Below are 21,340 nucleotides of genomic sequence, written 5' to 3'. Positions count from 1 at the left end.
ATCCTCTGCACAAGATTCTGTAATAAAAGAATATGGTTGAACACTGAAATATTAAGCCATACTCTCCTCAAAAGGAATCTAATCTGTTTGGTTCTTGGTAGATTTTAGTTTTGCTTAGGTGTTAAATCTCTATTTCCTTCCTAAATCTCAGCTTTGCTTCCAGTGCACTTCTGTTCTACTGCAAGGAAAATCCATATTAACATCTTAAGGAAAGCATGATAAAGGAATAGCTAGCATACAGATGTGCAGCACCCTCCTACGTGAACTTCTCGTTTAGGTAGCTAAAAATAAAGGATCAAACACTCACAATCTTATCAAGCTGTTGAAAACAGTTCACAGCAGAATCAGATTCTGCACCAGGGTATTATTTTAGACCACATAATTAAAATGTCAAGATATGATAGATCTAATGGTTATCATATAAAAAGAAACAAGATAAAAGCAGCGTAAGATGAATTCCACACTAGCTTGAGATTAAAGTGACAAGTCAAAATTTTATCTACAGGAGCACCCAGAAGATTATTTTTTAAAATCAAGTAAGGGGAAAAAATAGATCTCTCCTCAATATCTCTGAATGTTGGTAATGGTCTCTTTTTCTCTTCTTTTCAGAAGAGAAATCATATGTGAATAGACATGGATGTCTACAATGTCATTTGGCGGGCCCCAGGGGAAGAGCCTTCTCTGTGGCGGCCCCGGCCCTCTGGAACCAACTCCCCCCGGAGATTAGAACTGCTCCCACCCTCCCTGTCTTTCGTAAACTACTCAAGACTCACTTATGCCGCCAGGCATGGGGGAGTTAAGATATTCCTTCCCTCTAGGCCATTACAAGTTATGCATGGTATGTTTGTGTGTATGTCTGGTTTTATAATAAGGGTTTTTAGTTGTTTTATTAATTGGATTGTTACATGCTGTTTTTTTATCATTGTTATTAGCCGCCCCGAGTCTATGGAGAGGGGCGGCATACAAATCCAATCAATAAATGAATGAATGAATGAATGAATGAATGAATGAATGAATGAATAAATAAATAAATAAATAAATGGATCTATATCAGGAGTATTTGTACAAAATGTGATTGAATCAAAATAACATGGACATCCCAGTGCCACAATGTAAGCTTTATTTTGAATAATCCCGTCTGGATGTTAATACAAGTATGTAAACTGAAAGATGTGCATTATTCTACCATGATACACATGATACATTTCACACATTAACATTTGTTTCCTTTGCAGGCACCTATGATGCAAAGGGCTGTACACACTTGCTTTGGCTGGTATTTTTTAAGATTAACCTTAAAAAATCCGCATCTGCAAGGGGTCAAGGGTCAATTGACGGATTAATTTGTCTGGGAATAGCAGGACTTTTATATCAGTGGAAAATGAGACATCTCCTGATAATGATAAATCTCTATTTTACGGATAATTCATCCTCCCTCCCAACCCTCCCTCCCTCCTCTTTCTCTCTCTCTCTCTGTGGGTGTGGGTGTGTCTGTCGATCCCAGAAATCTATATGGAGAGAGTAGTCCCAGAAATGACAAGTTAGGAATGGTGTATTGTAAAATGTAAAAATATTGCATTTACATTTTTTAATAAGTTCTTTTTTCTATACGGTTGGGCTGTTGGGCCATTTTTCATTCTCCCCAGATTTCAGGAAAGCCTCCTGAAGCCTGAGGGCGGTGAAAAACAGCCCAACCAGAAGTTCATTTCCAAACTTCCAGTTGGGCTACTAAATCTGTTTTTTCACCACCCATAGGTTCTGGAGACTTTCCTGAAGCCTGGGGAAAAGTGAAAACTACCCCCCCCCCCCAATCCTCTGGCAGGCCTAAAATAATATGGAATCTGTTTTTCATCATCCACAGGCGCCAAAGACTTCAGTAAGCCCTGCGTGTATGCGTGGGAGGGAACAGAGCAGGGGGGAATGTGAGCACATGGACCGAGGGGGGGGGACATTGCATTATGGGCGTATGCATCCTTTTGTTATCTGAACAAAAAAAAATGTTTGCCATCATTGACCTAGAGCAGTGTTTTTCAACCAGTGTGCCGTGGCACACTAGTGTGCCGCGAGACATGGTCAGGTGTGCCGCGAAGCTCAGAGAGAAAGAAAGCAAGAGAGAGAGAAAGCAAGAGAGAAAGAGAAAGAAAGCAAGAGAGAGAAAGAGCAAGAGAGAGAGAAAAAGAACTAGAGAGAAAGAAAGCAAGAGAGAGAGAAAGAACAAGAGAAAGAAAGAGAGAGAAAGAGAGAGAGAAAAAGAGAGAGAGAGAGAAAGAGAGGGAGGGAAGGAGAGAGAGAGAAAGACATAGAGGGACGTAGGGAGGGAGAGAGAAAGAGAGCAAAAAAGAGAGGAAGGAAGGAAGAGAAAGAAAGGGATGGAGAGAGAAAGAAAGAGGAAGGAAGGGAGAGAAAGAGGGAGGGAGAAAGAAATAGAGCGAAGGGGAGGAAGAGAGAGAATTTGTTTGTCCAAACTTTTTTTAGCCCCCCCCCCCCCCCCCGGCTCAATGTGCCCCAGGGTTTCGTAAATGTAAAAAATGTGCCACGGCTCAAAAAAGGTTGAAAATCACTGACCTAGAGAGTACCTAAAAGGAACTCTCTTCTCTGTGGCTGGCTGTAAAAAAATTTAACATGTCATCTTAAATTACTAAAGAAACTCAGTGGGAATTCCAATATTGCTATTAGCCATTGTATATTGCTGTTAACAATTCTATTAATGACAGTTTAAAATCTCTAGCCTGATCTTGTTTTAAGATGTCTAAAAATTCTAACAGTGATTGGCCACTTATTATTGCCAAAGCATGTTTGGGTTTTTATTGGCATCCTCAAACTATTGGAATTTAACTTCAAAGCTTATGGCAAACAACTAAAGCTGCCATGAAATGTGATATCTTAATTTAAAAAAAAAGAATAAACAATATTATGGAAAATTAAAGAGCAACAGATTTATTATGGAATGAGTTTTCATGCCATGACAAATAACATAGCTTTTAAGATGCCACCATACTTTTTATTTTTGCTCCAACAGAACTACAGATGTCCTGTTGGAAGCTTATGGTGGTTCTAACAAGTTCAGTTTAGAACCTATTTTTAAAACCTATTTCTTTTAAACATTTTTACAGTACAGGCTTTAAGAAACAATACCACACATCTAGTACTTTTCTTACACCATATGTATGTATAATACATACATATGTACATACATACATACATACATACATACATACATACATACATACACCCATATACCAATTTTCTGGAACACAAGTTTGAATCTGCTGCTTAAATATGAAGACAAAAGGCATCACTTGTATTTATATATAAAAGCTAACAGCTTATAATATTTGTTATAAGCTTAGAATTTGTACCACTTGTTCATCAATAAATACATCTGAGTAAGTAATAGTTTATTGCTATAGATCATATATTTACATGTCACTAAAATTAAGCTGCCTTCAGTATTTCTGGGTGTTGAGCACATTTTTCTCTGTGAAGATATTTAATTATTGTAAAAAAATCAATAAAAAACACCAAAATTCTAAAAAAACACCCCCTAATAAACTAAATACACAACGGTGGAGAATAGCTATATAAATGTGGAAAAGCCAATAAAACCACACATGGAGATGGTTAAGATCAGGAGTGTTAAAGAAAGGAACTGAAGATTTTATTTTACAATCTTTGCCAACTATTTTGATGAATCAAAAATTCTTCACGTAACAAAGCAATAAACTAATTTGGTTATTTATCAAATTTCTACACTGCCCATCTCACCTAAGTGACTGGGGCAGTTTACAAATGTCGGCTTTGTAATAAGAAGCTTGAAACAACTGACCATTTGATCAGTGTCTGCAGCAAAAATTCACAACCTGACTATAACCAAGTGTTACAACCAAGGTGCCTAAATTACTATTCATTGGAAATCTGCCAGAGTTTTGGACTTAAATTTAGCAAGGACCACTGGGACCATTAAGATGAAGGGTTTGGGATAATGAGTGGGTTAGGATCTTACGGGATTTTATAACTCAAACCGATAGGCATTTTGTTCACAGTCACTGAATTGTTAGAGGAATTATTGAGTCTGTCATCTGCACCTCTAATAATTAGATGAATTATTAAGTCTGTTATCTGTACTTCTATAACCTCTAAATGTCTGGTTTGGTTCTGTAATCCAACAAGACAGACACAGACTTCAGAGGATAAACTGCAGAAAAAACAATTGCTGCCAACCTGCCTTCCATTGAGGACCTGTATACTGCACAAGTCAAAAAGAGGGCGGGGAAAATATTTACTGACCCCTCACATCCTGGACACAAATTGTTTCAACTCCTACCCTCAGAACGTCGCTACAGAGTACTGCACACCAAGACAACTAGACACAAGAACAGTTTTTTTTCCGAACGCCATCACTCTACTAAACAAATAATTCCCTCAACACTGTCAGACTTTCTACTAAATCTGCACTTCTATTCTACTAGTTTTTCTCATCATTCCTATCACCCATTTCCTCCCATGTTGACTGTATGACTGTAACTTGTTGCTTATATCCTAAGATTTTTATTAATATTGCTTCTTCATTGCTTATTTGACCCCTATGACAATCATTAAGTGTCGTACCACATGATTCTTGACAAATGTATATTTTATTTTATGTACGCTGAGAGCATATGCACCAAGACAAATTCCTTGTGTGTCCAATCACACTTGGCCAATAAAATTCTATTATATTCTATTCTATTCAAACGACGTTATAGAGCACTGCAAAAGATTGGGTGGCTATGTCAATCCTTCAACTAAATGTGATTCCACCAACCAATCAAATCATTAAAATATAGCCACCCAATCTATTTGCTACATTCAAACCAAATCTCCACCCCCACCACTATATATAAGGAACAAATGGCAGTTGCAAACAAACTATATTTACAGCAGCACGAAGCTTACAACTTCAGCCTGATGATGGTGAATGCGATTTCACCGAAACGTCGCATAGACATGCAAAATATTACACGGGGCAAAACCCGAACTCAGAACAATCTACATACATATACCCGTGAAAATCTATGAAAACACACACACACACACACATCCATCCATCAATATAATTATATGAATAGTGAGGCATCTATCATTCATTTAAATATAAATAATAGTAATAATAATAATAATAATAATAATAATAATATTTGTTACATTAACCATACTTATATAATTGTGGTATTATTATACATATTTGTATTAGTATGTGTTTCCTTAACTGTTTAGTTGTTCAGTATTTTTGTGCGGCATTCTAAATAACAATCACAATATTATTTAAACATATATAGTAATATCAGGGATTGGTTTCTTCCAGTCCCCCTGACTGGTAGTGACCCATTGGTGACATCCCAATGAGATCGACGAACTGGATCACTCTGTACCAATCCATGGGTATCACCATTTTTTTTCCATTTTTTAAAAGAAAATCCTTCTGATCATGTACAAAAGCCAAATTCTGGCACTGTGCATGGGGTCACCATCTTTTTTTTCTTAGTTTTTTCCCCTGGATTTTTCATTACTGCGCATGCGTATTTTTAATGGAAAAAATGCAAATGTAATCTTTGCATTCTGAAAAACTGTTACATCTTATTTGCACAATGATTTTATTTTTTATCGTTTGGTAACTTACTGTCTGTAATTATATAATGCTATCAATGTTACTGCTAGTGTTGTCTCTTCAAACTCACTAACAAAACTTTACTTTGGTTTCTTATCTTATTCCTCTAATTTATAAGTCAGAGGTCAAATTGAATTAGTTAAAAAATTCAGTAAAAGCACATTGTCGTAAAATTATGTACACAAGATATCGCAGAACGCAGCCATGAGAGCCATCGTGGGGCTTCCAAGATTCGCCCACGTTTCTTCAACACTCCGTGGCTTGCATTGGCTGCCGATCAGTTTCCGGTCACAATTCAAAATGTTGGTCATGACCTTTAAAGCCCTACATGGCAGTGGACCAGACTACCTCCGGAACCACCTGCTACCGCACGAATCCCAGTGACCGATAAGGTCCCACAGAGTTGGCCTTCTCCGGGTCCCGTCGACTAAACAATGTTGTTTGGCGGGCCGCAGGGGAAGAGCCTTCTCTGTGGCGGCCCAGGCCCTCTGGAACCAACTCCCCCCAGAGATTAGAACTGCCTCCACCCTCCCTGTCTTTCATAAACCACTCAAGACTCACTTATGCCGCCAGGCATGGGGGAGTTAAGATATTCCTTCCCCCTAGGCCATTACAAGTTATGCATGGTATGTTTGGTTTTATAATAAGGGTTTTTAGTTGTTTTATTAATTGGATTGTTACATGTTGTTTTTTATCATTGTTGTTAGCCGCCCCAAGTCTACAGAGAGGGGCGGCATACAAATCCAATAAATAAATAAATAAATAAAAATATTATAAAATGCATTCTATCAGCATCCTGGCTCCATTTTCTGATTTTTAGAAACAAAAATAACGAAATGAAAGCTATTGCAGAAGATATATTGCAATTCCACTCTTGCCCAGATAGAAAGTATAATGAACATTTTGTATTAGTCAGACTTCTAAGATACGTGGAGCAAAGGTAGCTCCTTTAAATGTTAAATGTTGTGTCTTGTTTGTTTAAAGAAAAACAATAAAAATATTATTAAAAAAGAGAAAGTATAATGAACATCTTACTATCATCCAGCTCTAGACAGAGATTATATACAGCAACAGGCCTCTTATTGCGTTGCCCCTGTCGCCTTGATTGTCGTGGTGGGGCGTTTGGAGGAGAGATTGGCACAGGGTTAGGCTCCGGGAAATAAGCATCAGGCGGCGTGTGGAAAATCTGGAAAGAGCAATATAAAACACACTGATTTACTATGATGGACAGCTTGCATAAATCCTACAAGCCATTTTCAAGGAATAATTTGCCTTTGATTTATGTTCAGTTTCTCACATTTTGAAAACGATTATTTTAAATCCATCAAAATTAAAGCAAGCGTAAATATTCACTGCAAATCACTTAAATTCAAGACCAAAGAATTTTCAACCTTGTTTGCCAGATGACAAATTATGGTAAACCAGAGTTATGAACTAAGATAAAAGATAAGACCTATGAACTTTGCTCAGGTCTTTTGTTATACTGTAATTCTTAAAATCGAGGAAAGTAATGTATAACTATAACTTACCCTGCTTATTTTTTCACAAACATTGTGAGTTTGCCAAATATTCCTTTCCCAATTGAATTAAATCTTACTGAAATGAAGAATCATGGTAACAAGGAAGACACTTATCTCCTATTCAGGTACTCTATCTATCTATCTATCTATCTATCTATCTATCTATCTATCTATCTATCTATCTATCTATCTATCTATCTGTGTGCACTGTTTTATGTTTATTTTTTATGTAACCATATTTACAAAATCAATAAAAATATATTTTAAAAAAATCTATCTATCTATCTATCTACCTACCTACCTACCTACCTAACTATTATGTATTAATTTTTTTACCACTTAAAAATTATTATAGATAAGTATAAAAGAGATAGATGGATGGATGGATAGAGATAGATAGATAGATAGATAGATAGATATAGATAGATAGGATAGACAGATAGATAGATAGATAGATAGATAGATAGATAGATAGATAGATACAAACAAAATTGCAAAGCAGTGACGTTACTTTGCAAGTCCAAAATAACTGTTGTAAAAATAGTTTAGAGGAGCTACCGTGTCGTTAAATGGAAGAAAAGCACAAGACTACTCTAAAGGTCCATGTCATGGTTCCCAAGAGCATCATAGCAATATCATTCAACATCTGACTTTAAAACATTGAAGATAAAAATAAACACATCAGGTTTGCTCTGAAACAATCTGAGCAGCCATTGCTGTAGTCTGTTATATTTATTGTGTTGTAGCAATTTGTAACACTATAGCTTTTTTAAAGATAAAGTACCTTTTCGTAGAAGTGCTTAGATGTATGGAAACTAAACTTTAAGGAACAGGGGACTCTCCCTACTAAAGCCCAAAACATCCTTTTTCTTCTTATAGCCTCATAGATCTTACTTTTCCATTAGCATCAACATAGAAACATAGAAGACTGACGGCAGAAAAAGACCTCATGGTCCATCTAGTCTGCCCTTATACTATTTCCTGTATTTTATCTTACAATGGATATATGTTTATCCCAGGCATGTTTAAATTCAGTTACTGTGGATTTACCAACCACGTCTGCTGGAAGTTTGTTCCAAGGATCTACTACTCTTTCAGTGAAATAATATTTTCTCACATTGCTTTTGATCTTTCCCCCAACTAACTTCAGATTGTGTCCCCTTGTTCTTGTGTTCATTTTCCTATTAAAAACACTTCCCTCCTGGACCTTATTTAACCCTTTAACATATTTAAATGTTTTGATCATGTCCCCCCTTTTCCTTCTGTCCTCCAGACTATACAGATTGAGTTCATGAAGTCTTTCCTGATACGTTTTATGCTTAGGACCTTACACCATTCTTGTAGCCCGTCTTTGGACCCGTTCAATTTTGTCAATATCTTTTTGTAGGTGAGGTCTCCAGAACTGAACACAGTATTCCAAATGTGGTCTCACCAGCGCTCTATATAAGGGGATCACAATCTCCCTCTTCCTGCTTGTTATACCTCTAGCTATGCAGCCAAGCATCCTACTTGCTTTTCCTACTGCCCGACCACACTGCTCACCCATTTTGAGACTGTCAGAAATCACTACCCCTAAATCCTTCTCTTCTGAAGTTTTTGCTAACACAGAACTGCCAATGCAATACTCAGATTGAGGATTCCTTTTCCCCAAGTGCATTATTTTACATTTGGAAACATTAAACTGCAGTTTCCATTGCTTTGACCATTTATCTAGTAAAGCTAAATCATTTACCATATTACAGACCCCTCCAGGAATATCTCCCCTATTGCACACTTTAGAGTCATCGGCAAATCAACATCAAGAAATCATCCAAAGTGCAAAAGGAATTTGAAATATTCAACAATTGTATAGAACATTTGAAAATTCTTGATTTGAATATTCTCAAGAGTAGTCATTCTCATATTTTAACTGAGACCATTGCATTCTGCCTAAAGCCCAACCAACATTAACAGAAAAGTTCAATTCTTGGTATTTCCTACTACCCTGTTTCCCCCGAAATAAGACAACCTCTGGTAATAAGCCCAATTGAGTTTTTGAATGCATGGCAATAAGGCCAAGCGCTTATTTCAGGGTTCAAACAAATATAAGACATGGTCTTAATTTAGGGGAAACACAATATTGTTGATAATGTAAAAGAGAAAGAAGCAAGGTTTTTTTCCAACGTGGAAAATCTACTTTTCCTCGAAATGTAAAGTATATTTTTGGGGGCAACGTCAACACATCGTTGTTAACCACAGCCTTTTCAAGAATTTTAAATGACTAAAACAGATAAAAATGGGGAAAATGTGTTTAATTACTAAATCAACAGAAAAGGCAAAATACAGTAGAACAAAATGAATCCTAATTTTCTAGACTGGAACAACTTTTTTGTTGAATCAGTTTCTATGACAGAGGTACACTGGTAGGCAGGTGAGCAATAAGATCAATTTTCAGGAACATGGACCTCTGTCAGGATATATTAGACAAACAGAATGTTCATACTTGGAAAGCAACTTAATTCTTTAATTTGTGGACTTTGGAAAAAATAGGAAACATATGCTCTACTAATTAGTAGGAAGAATCATTACCCAAATGGGCTATAATGTCACAAGACAGTCTTCTTTTCAACTACAGAAAAATACACAGCCAAACCAAAGAAATGAAGACAGACCAATAAAATAAGAACATTAGTTAGTGTTGTTCTTAAGAGCGCAGGGATTCCCAACAATACTCTTATTGCAATGTTTAAAGGATAAGAACTGCATCCAGGAACATACGCCAGGGTGGATGTCCTACTGAAAATTCTTTCTTAGCTGCATGAATTCTGACAGAACCATTCCCTAAGTGCAATGCTCAGAGACCACAGGATTGCTGAACAAGGATGTGAAACTTAGACCACTCCATTTCAGACATCTTGAGAAGAGTTGTTGGAAGAGAAGAGAAAGCCACGAAGCTTTTTACTCCCATTGACCCTGCTGGCTGACTAATTTAACAGCCACATGGAAAAGAGGCCAGGAGTGATTTTTCTGTGGAGTGATTTTAGTCATTGGTCTCTTTCAGCTATGGACATTCATTCTTTTCTTTGGAGTATATTTTTTTCATAGCAAATCAAGTCAGTTCAAAATAGAAGAATCCATTAATTATCATTGCTCACAGTCGCTCATGCCCTCATCACCTCGAGGTTCGATTACTGCAACGCTCTCTACATGGGGCTACCTTTGAAAATTGTTCGGAAACTTCAGATCGTGCAGAACGCAGCCGCGAGAGCCATCGTGGGGCTTCCAAGATTCGCCCACATTTCCACAACACTCCGTGGCTTGCATTGGCTGCCGATCAGTTTCCGGTAACAATTCAAAGTGTTGGTTATGACCTTTAAAGTCCTACATGGCATTGGATCAGAGTTCCTCCGAAACCGCCTGCTACTGCACGAATCCCAGCGACCGATAAGGTCCCACAGAGTTGGTCTTCTCCAGGTCCCGTCGACTAAACAATGTCGTTTGGTGGGCCCCAGGGGAAGAGCCTTCTCTCTGGCGGCCCCGGCCCTCTGGAATCAACTCCCCCTGGAGATTAGAATTGCCCCCACCCTCCCTGTCTTTCGTACACTACGCAAGACTCACTTATACCGCCAGGCATGGGGGAGTTGAGACACCTTTCCCCCAGGCTCTTTTATACTTTGTTTTATGTTTGGTATGAATGTGTTGTTTGGTTTTTTAAAATAATGATAGGGTTTTATATGTTTTTTAATATTAGATTTGTTCTATTATAATATTGTTTTTATTATTGTTGTGAGCCGCCCTGAGTCTTCAGAGGGGCGGCATACAAATCTAATAAATAATTATTATTATTATTATTATTATTATTATTATTATTATTATTATTATTATTAAATATTGAAAGGGATAAGGGAATATGAGGGATTTGACTTGGTATATATTGTTGAGAATTACTACAGAGAAAAAAACCTATTAACTGATAGGATTCATGTAGGAAAAAATCAGTTCGAATTCCAAATTCAACTGATTTACAATGAATCTAATTTGAAGAAAAGAATCAAAATCATGTTTGGGAAGATGTTTGGGAAGTCGCCACAAGTTAAAAAGGATATGGAGACTCTAGAGGGAGTACAGAGAAGAGCAACAAAGATGATTAGGAGACTGGAGACTAAAACATATGAAGAATGGTTGCATGAACTGGGTATGTCTAGTTTAATGAAAAGAAGGACTAGAGGTAATATGAGAGCAGTGTTCCAATATCTCAGGGGGTTCCCACAAAGAAGAGGGAGTCCAACTATTCTCCAAAGCACCTGAGGGTAGAACAAGAGGCAATGGGTGGAGGAAAGCAACTTAGAACTAAAGAGAACAAGGACAGAGGAAACTCAGAATTAAGGAGAAATTTCCTGATAGAACAATTAATCAGAATTGTTCTAGTTAATTAATCAGAACGTCTTCAAGAATTGTGAATGCTCAGTTTTTAAGAAGATGTTGGATAAACATTTATCTGAAGTATTGTAGGGTTTCCGCCCTAAGCAGGGAGTTGGACTCCAAGGTCTCTGTTATTCTATTCTATTCTAATATAAGAAAAGAATGGTCATTGACATTCTAGGACAGGCCAATTTCAAATTAATTTAAATATCTTTTAAAATTTTCATCCTAGCTTACTTTGAATGATTTTTAGATTTCATAGGCCATCGTGAAATTTCACAGGTCTATTTTTTTTAATAAAGAAAAAAACAGCACCATCATTGCCTTCAATAGTAAATATATTAGAATTTATGGGAAAAAATATTTAGTAATGAGCATATTAGAAATGACATTTCTTTAGGTCAGGGGTGTCAAACTCGCGTCATCATAGCATTGTCATGCGTCATCATAGCATTGTCATGTGACGTATCACAACCTTTCCCCCTGCTTCGCTAAATTGGGCGTGTGATGCACATGGCCCATAGACCGCGAGTTTGCCCCTCCTGCTTTAGTTCAACCATTTATGAAAATTGTCTAGCTTGTATTATGTTTGATGATTGATATTTACGTAACAAATTATTTTCAGGCATATTTTGGGGAGAAACAAAATACAAGTAGAACTTGTACCATAAATATATTTTATTGATCTGACATACACTTTTAAATAAGATTTTAAGAAAATAGGTAAGTATTACTCAGTTACTGAGCAAAATTTTCTGTTCTTAGATTACCTTAATTGTGGAATAAAGAACACTATTTTGCACATAGTTATTTTAGGAATATGTAAATAAATCTGCTAAAACATATGGATGACATAAAGCTCTTTTATAAAAAGCGATTATTGGTTTAACAGATGAACCATTCTAAAACTACTTAACTAGGCTTTTAGCTTTTAAGTTTGACTTTGCATTCTACTGTAACACATTTTATTTAAACCACATGATGAAAATATAAAAAATTATGCTTTATAGTATGGTCTTTATTTTATAAAAAAACCTCTGTCCAATATAAAAAGCATATGGAAAATCTGCTTGATGTGCTTTTCACAAAAAGAGGTGGACAAAAGGAATATATAATTATTGCCACATATAACAGAAATAGAAATAATCTACTAAATGAAATAATTAATCATTTTCTCCTCTTTTTTTCCTTCTCTTTCCCCACCCCCAGTTCTGGTTTCATATACAGTGGTACCACTACTTACGAACTTAATTCATTCCACGACCAGGTAGAAAAGTTTGTAAGAAGAAGCAATTTTTCCCATAGGAATCAATGTAAAAGCGAATAATGCATGCAAAACCCATTAGGAAAATCCAAAACTTTAGAAGCAAGGTGAACAGAGTGCGGGGAGGGGAAGCGAAAGAGTGCGTGTGTAGGGAGAAAAGCGAGTGGTGTCCTTTGAAACGAAGCGAAAGAGTGCGTGTGTAGGGAGAAAAGCGAGTGGGGTCCTTTGAAACATAGCGAGACGTTTCTTCTTACACACATACTCTTTTGCTTCGTTCCAAAGGACAGCACTTACTTTTCTCCGTCACAAAAACACCAAAGTCCTCGAAACCCCACCTCCGGATCTTTGTGTTTTTGCACTGCTGCAATTTCACTGACGTTCCCCTCGCTGGGAAACCTTACCTCTGCACTTCCGTTACCAGCGAAGCGCCCGTTTTTGCGCTGCTGGAATTCCCCTGCTGGGATTCCCCTGCAGCATCGCAAAAACACGGAAGTCCGGAGGTGGGGTTTCCCATGGAGGGTAGCCTCGGGGGAATCCCAGCAGTGCAAAAACAGGTGCTTTGCTGGTAACAGAAGTCTGGAGACGGGGCATCACAGCGGCAGCGGTGGGTTTGTAAGGTGAAAATAGTTTGTAAGTAGAGGCAAAAAAATCTTAAACCCCGTATCTCGAAAAGTTTGTATGACGAGACGTTTGTAAGACAAGGTATCACTGTACTATAATGCATATGAGATATTATATTTATAATATTATAAATAATTATTCAAATACTATCATTTAAAAACTTAATGTTGAGTGAGGGAGTGAAGGAAGGAAGGAAGGAAGGAAGGAAGGAAGGAAGGAAGGAAGGAAGGAAGGAAGGAAGGAAAGAAGGCTTGTTTTAGACTGCCAAGAAAAAGGAGAATTTCTTTACTATCATAAAATAAGACCAGTGGAAAATACATTTGCTTCTACTGCCACCTTTCTGTTATTACATTTATGTATGTAGGAAATTAAATGGTTACAAGTGAAACATTTTAAGCCTCCCTTGATGTGATGCTTCCACAGACATCTGTCTGCCAGTCTGACTATAATGAATCTAGTCGAGTTTCCACTGTACTGAAAGCAAGCTTTTTGCCAGTCTGGAAAGCAGCAGGACTGTCTGTGTGGGAGAGCGGAGTCAACTGAACAAGCTGACACTTTCTGGCAAGTGCAGACGCAACAGCAGAAACATAAAATGATTTAAAGACATTAATACATAAAAGTTATACTTCTCAGAACCTTGATGAAGTATAAAGATACTAGCTGATACTCGCGCTTCGCTACGGAACTATGTGATGGGGCTTGGTGAATTGACACTTAAAGCTTGGAAATGAATGAGCAGTTTAAAAAGGGACTTATTTCATTAGAGATGAAGACATTATTTGCATAGAATAGACTTTCAATTCGTCCATCAGATGAATTGCTCAGGGCCTTCCTGTAAACATCAATCTAAGTTTTGCTGTCTGGCTGGAGGATGACCAGGATGTCAGGTAAGTTAATAATAATGGGTGAGATCATCCAAGGGCATGGGGTGAGGTATCATCAATATGCGGATGATACCCAGTTGTACATCTCCACCCCATGTCCAGTCAACGAAGCAGTGGAAGTGATGTGCCGGTGCCTGGAGGCTGTTGGGGACTGGATGGGTGTCAACAAACTCAAACTCAATCCAGACAAGACGGAGTGGCTGTGGGTATTGCCTCCCAAGGACAATTCCATCTGTCCGTCCATTACCCTGGGGGGGGGGAAACTATTGACCCCCTCAGAGAGGGTGCGCAACTTGGGCGTCCTCCTCGATCCACAGCTGACATTGGAATATCATCTTTCGGCTGTGGCGAGGAGGGCGTTTGCCCAGGTTCACTTGGTGCACCAGTTGCGGCCCTATTTGGACAGGGAGTCATTGCTCACAGTCACTCATGCCCTTATCACCTCGAGGTTCGATTACTGCAACGCTCTCTACATGGGGCTACCTTTGAAAAGTGTTCGGAAATTCCAGATCATGCAGAACGCAGCCGCGAGAGCCATCGTGGGGCTTCCCAGATTCGCCCACGTATCTACAACACCCCGTGGCCTGCATTGGCTGCCGATCAGTTTCCGGTCACAATTCAAAGTGTTGGTTATGACCTTTAAAGTCCTACATGGCATTGGACCAGAGTACCTCCGGAACCGCCTGCTACCGCACGAATCCCAGCGGCTGATAAGGTCCCACAGAGTTGGCCTTCTCCGGGTCCCGTCGACTAAACAATGTCGTCTGGCAGGCCCCAGGGGAAGAGCCTTCTCTGTGGCGGCCCCAGCCCTCTGGAATCAACTCCCCCCGGAGATTAGAACTGCTCCCACCCTCCTTTTCTTCCGTAAACTACTTAAGACCCACTTATACCGCCAGGCATGGGGGATCTGAGACACCTTTCCCCCAGGCTTATTATAATTTATGTTTGGGACCCGGAGAAGGCGCTTACGCGCTTATTTGCGCGATACACTGGGAACTGGTAATGGCTGATCCAAATGGTTCAACAGAAATCCTAGGATGGGATGGGCTCAAAATGAGTTATCTAGTTAGTTTCTCCATTCCACTCACCTCATTAATTCAGATTATGCATTGATATTAATATATTTTTAAGTGGTATCAACATTGCAAGGAAAACCTTTCCCTTTCTTAGCGTTGGAGGGATGGAAACTTCAAAAAGAATCACCGCATCTTCTAATGCAGTAATTCTCATATATTAAACAAAAGTAAAACACCCAAATGTAGAACTTTCTTTTTAAAGGCTGCAACCGACTGCTGAAATATATCCTTGAAAAAATTAAAATATCATATTTTTTGAAGTATAAGACACACCTCTTTCCTCCCTAAAAGAGGCTGATAATTAGAGTGTATCTTATACTCTGAATGTAGCTTCCCCCTCCCTCCCAGCCCTAACTAGCTGTTAACAATCTTCCCAGCTCTTACCTTGCAGTCTCTTTCATTGTTTCTCTCTGCGAAGAATGTTTTCCAAGCCCTAAGCCTTTGCAGGGGTTTTTTTCATTTCTCTAACTTGCTCTGAGTAAGTTTCTTTTCAGCCCTAACCAGGTGCCAACAATGTTCCCAGCTCTTTTTACTTTTTACTTTTTTACTGAAAGAGTAGTAGATCCTTGGAACAAACTTCCAGCAGACGTGGTAGATAAATCCACAGTAACTGAATTTAAACATGCCTGGGATAAACATATATCCATCCTAAGATAAAATACAGAAAATAGTACAAGGGCAGACTAGATGGACCATGAGGTCTTTTTCTGCCGTCAGACTTCTATGTTTCTATGTTTCTTACCAGCTTGCAAACTCTTTATTGTTACTCTCTGCAAAGAATGCTTTCTAAACCCTGTCTTTGTAGTTTTTTTTTAATTGGTCTAACTTGCTTGGAATTTTTCTTTCCAGCCCTAACCAGGTGCTAATGATGTTCCCAGCTCTTACCTGCTTGCAAGCTCTTTCATTGTAACTCTCTGAAAAGAATGTTTTCCAAGTCCTAAGTCTTTGCAGGGTTTCTTCCATTGCTCTACTTGCTCCAAAAGTTTCTTTCCAGATGCTAATGATGTTCTCAGCTCTTGCAAGCTCTTTCATTGTTACTCTCTCTGAATAAAGTTTTTTTAACGCCCTAACCAGGGGATAAAATAATGTGCTGAAACTGACCAGACTAAGGACACTAGCCAGATGAATACCTGGTAAGCAGATTCTTTTCCCTATTTTCCTTCCCAAAAATTAAGGTGCATCTTATACTCTGGTGCGTCTTATACTCTGAAAAATACGGTAAAAAATAGAACTCTAAATATTTGAAAATTCTAATAGTTTCTATCTGCAGATTAACTGAAGAGTTATTAATAATGGGGGTCAGAGAGATAAATGACAGATACTAGAAAGTCACATGCTGATAAAAGGATGGTCTATTTTAAAGCCAAACAGGGAAAAAAAGGAAAAAAAGATTATAGATTTGAGAATAGGATAGTCATTTGTTGTGGTTAGCTCTAGCCCAGCTCCTGCCCCAAGGACTGTGGATGTGGGAGAGACATCCACATGCTGCAGGCCTGTTTTGCTCCCGGTGGAATCTGATGATGAAGGCTCCTCTGACCAAGAAGACATGAGTGATAGGGAGGAGGAGAGTGTGGCAGACAGCTCAGAAGGAGATCAATTATCTAGCTCCTCCTTGGATTCGGAACAAGAGTTAATGATACAGCCAAGCATGCGGAGAGCGATGCATAGGCAACAACAACTGAGAGATTATTATCAAAGAAAATGAGGCCACCTGTGGTTGGGTGGGGCTGTGGTAATTAGTGAGGCTGCTATAAATAGCAGCCTGTGGGTTTGGCCATTGTGGAGGATTATCTGATCGTTGTGTTTCGTGACTGCTTTGCTGACTTTGGCTTTTTGTGTGCTGATTTTTCCCCGCTTTGAAACTAAACCAGAGCAAAGTGTGTTTCACTTTGTGAAAGAAGAAGGACTGTGAATTGCCTCACAGCTGCAAGCTAAGTATCACAGAACTGATAAGGGACTTGTACAAATTACCAGTTTGGTTGGAGACGAGTGCTCTTTGCTATACCAAAAGAGGGGTTGGTTTAAGTGAATTTTCATTATAAAGAACATTGTTTTGAATTTTCAAACATGTGTGTGTCTGAAATTTGTACCTGTGAATTTTTGGGAGGATTCTACCAGAGAGCCCGACAGAACAGTCATTAGGCAAGCAACCATATCATTATAAACATACTTGCATTTCAGAAACTTAATGGGACAAAATCGATTCTTTTTCCAAAATGTTCATACGCGTCAATCTAGTACAACTGCTTTAATTGCAGACTAGAGATTTTATTAATAAACATATTAACAAAACAATTGGAAGTAGTGTATATCCCACAAGGAAGCAATGCAGAAAAAGGTTAACCTAATCAAGAAGCCATCCTCTTTATTAGACACTGATAGTATAGTCTACCTCCTTCTCTTTCTATACAGAGTTTTCATTTTTCTACAAAACAGAATGTAAAGATTCTGTCAATCTAGCTATATGAAGAAATAAGAACCATCAGCATCTTTTTTATGCCCTCAAGAGAGTGGAATTTTAAAAATAATCACTGCACTATTTTTTGCAGGGGAATGAACGGGGAAGATTTAAAGGTCGAACTGAATTTCATAATTCTTATGAAGCCTGGAAATGTCACTTCCTCCTTACAAATCCTGAAAATCTATTAAAATTGAGACGATTCTGCTTCCTATGTTATAGAAGTTGAGAAAATCGTAAATTATCTCACAGGAATTTGGTATCAAATCTCTTTTCCACTTCCTGGATTTACCTTTTCATGGTTTTCAATTAGGATCTCCACCACAATGTTCTGAAATTTCAGGTCCATAAGTCCAGCCACTGTTTCTTCCTGTGGCCTCATTAACGTTGGTCCAAATACAACTCCTAAATTGGCCACAGTCATGAGATTTTTCTTAGCATGATCGGAAACGCTTTTCGAAAACAGAAAGAAATAAAAACAACCAGCGTTACGAAGATGGCGACATTAAAGTGAAAAAATAAAATAAAATTTCCTTCAATCATTGAACTTTTGTAATCATTCGGGATGAGTTTGTTCAATTTTTTCCCTTTTCTTAAAATAATAAGCCTCATTTGTATTTGGATAAATAAAAATATTTTTCTAATGCTTTTGGTGTGGCTGAGAAAATTCCTATTTCCTTCCTCTCTGGAGTGAGCGGCCCTATTGAGAAATCCTTAGGAAGAGGAAAAGAGAAACAATAGGGGAAGGAGATAAAATGGATGAAATGTAGCAAATAGTATACAGTAAGTTCAAGAGGGGAGGCAGGACTGATTGGCAAAGCAATTTTAATTAGGCAGCTAATATACCAATTGGAGTTTTTCTGAAGTTGCTCTATGGACTTTCTATTCAAAATTCTGTAATTGGGGAAGAATCTCAGAGAGTAAGAAGTGACTATGAAAATGGCTGTGGAATAAATGACAGGAGGCATCAGACTGAATATTATATAAGAACAGAAATAACCAGTGTAATGCCAGTCTGTTTTCATAACCCACTGGCTATTCCCTGGATATGGTCGCTATGGATATTTGGACGTAGATTCCAGATCTACTTGTAATAACATGGCTTGAATGAGAAAAAACTGATGCATACCAAAAAGACACAGTTGAGTGGAAATGAGAAATGTCTTTGTCTGAGATTTACCTGCTAGGATGAGTGGTGGAGCAGTACTATTTCCAGTGTACTAATTCAAATGATAAAGAAATGATGATGGTGATTCTATGTGAGGTTTTCCAAAAAAAATGAGATTTATTTATGATGTGCTTCAATCTCCAAATAGTCTGAACAATGTACTGGGACAAAACAAAAGCTTAAAAAAAATTCAATAAACTTCATATATATATTCATGTATATATTTTTGCATGGAGACCGTGTTGTATTGTTTGCTAGTATGTCAATGATTTGCAATCTATATTACATAAATCAGATAATTAGATGCACAGATCTAAAAATCAAAATACTGAAAATCAAGCTAAGATATATGTTGTAAAACAAGAAGAAAAAGGGTCACCAATGCTAAATAAACATAGACTGAACACAAAACTAAACGATCAGCATGAATGATGTACATTGAGGTGGTGTATGAAGAAATATATTAAATAAATATTGGTATAAATGGCAATGATTTGGGCTTTGTTTCTTTTCTTTCTCTAATGCCTCTTATTATTTTAGCTATTTATTAATATTTCCCTCTGCATTATCAGTGCTTAATCCATAGGGTGGGCATCTATCAGAAGATAGATGGATGGATGGATAGATGCCCACCCTTATATATTAAGCACTGTTAATGCAGAGCATGGATGGATGGATAAATGGATGGATAGATGCCCATCCTTGCGGATTAAGCACAGTTAATGCAGAGGAAGGATGGGTGGATGGATGGATGGATGGATTGGTGGGTGGGTGGAAAGAGTGAGAAAGTGGCAGATGGACAGTAGATATAGATAGATTATCTATCTATCTATCTATCTATCTATCTATCTATCTATCTATCTATCTATCTATCTATCTAAGTTTCTATCTAAGTATCTATCTATGTATCTATCTATCTATGTATCTATCTATGTAGCTATCTAAGTATCTATTTATCTATCTATGTATCTATCTATGTATCTATGTATCTATCTATGTATCTATCTATGTATCTATCTATCTATCTATCTATGTATGTATCTATCTATGTATCTATCTATGTATCTATCTAAGTATCTATCTAAGTATCTATCTATCTATCTATCTATCTATCTATCTATGTATCTATCTAAGTATCTATCTATCTATCTATCTATCTATCTTATCTATCTATCTAAGTATCTATCTATGTATCTATGTATGTATGTATGTATGTATGTATGTATGTATGTATGTATGTATGTATCTATCTATCTATCTATCTATCTATCTATCTATCTATCTATCTATCTGAGTATCTATCTATGTATCTATGTATCTATGTATCTATCTATCTATCTATCTATCTATCTATCTATCTATCTATCTATCTATCTATCTATCATCTATCTATCTTCCTACCTATCTTCCTACCTACCTACGTACCTACCAGTCATATATCCAATCACCCAGATTAAATTTTCTAAAATAGGTATATAGTATACAATTAAGGAAAAAAGCAAATATTTGTCTTTGATGTTTATATGAAATATAAAAATATGTCTCTGAACATAATCAGCCTTCAAGAACTGCAAAGGAAAAAAATGTAAACATCAAAGTAAAATACAAGAGGCTTACTTTGCTAAGTGCTTCATGACAATGTCAAGCATTTCTTTGTTCTTTTCTGGAAGTTTATGAACCAAGGAGTGGATAACTTTAACACGGGACTCAGGGCTACCACTTTCTACATAAAAGGAAGAATAAGAATTCAGTTATGCAGTTGTTATAATGTATGCTGAAAATTATGTATAAACATTTTTTTAAAATTTGCTACTTGTGCATATTTAAAGATATGAAGTTAAATCCTTTTTTGACACTTTTTTCATCTCCACAGATGCTAGGGAACTTCAGCACTACATTAAAGTTGCTAGTTATAGAACATTTATCATAAGAGGGGAACTTTTTATTCTCTTTATGATGCTCCTTAATATATAACCAAGCATCAGGTCTATTTACTGAAAATCATCCTAACTATAATATTTAAACAATTTGCTGAAGGACAAATTCACTAAGATAATACAGACGTCACGGCCCTGCACGGGGTATAATGGAAATGAAATGATGTACAAATATGGTAAAAAAATGAGAATTGCTAAACCTATTTAGATTTGAAAACAATTAGGTGGCAAGAGTCATTTAATAGTGAAACCAGCAGTATTAAAATAAAAAATAAAATAAATAAACACATACTATCCATTCCAAACATTTAGTTCCCATATCCTTTAGTATTCTTACCTCTTTTACCTTCTTCCTCCAAGTATC

General features: G+C 37.3%; 1 protein-coding gene across 1 annotated transcript in view; it reads right to left on the bottom strand.

The window, feature by feature from the left end:
• ARHGAP10 (Rho GTPase activating protein 10) overlaps window positions 1-21,340 on the bottom strand; it is a 144,242-nt gene that overhangs the window by 48,084 nt on the left and 74,818 nt on the right. Inside the window, exons 17-19 of the mRNA XM_070757792.1 lie at window positions 20,657-20,762; window positions 18,164-18,323; window positions 6,683-6,833 (exon numbers count right to left, since the gene is read on the bottom strand). Of these exons, the coding sequence (XP_070613893.1) occupies window positions 6,683-6,833; window positions 18,164-18,323; window positions 20,657-20,762 (417 nt within the window). The remainder of the gene's footprint in view (window positions 1-6,682; window positions 6,834-18,163; window positions 18,324-20,656; window positions 20,763-21,340) is intronic.

The sequence above is a fragment of the Erythrolamprus reginae genome, chromosome 7 (assembly GCF_031021105.1).
Source record: "Erythrolamprus reginae isolate rEryReg1 chromosome 7, rEryReg1.hap1, whole genome shotgun sequence".
Classification (NCBI taxonomy): domain Eukaryota; kingdom Metazoa; phylum Chordata; class Lepidosauria; order Squamata; family Dipsadidae; genus Erythrolamprus; species Erythrolamprus reginae.
This window is presented reverse-complemented; position numbering and strand designations above follow the sequence as displayed.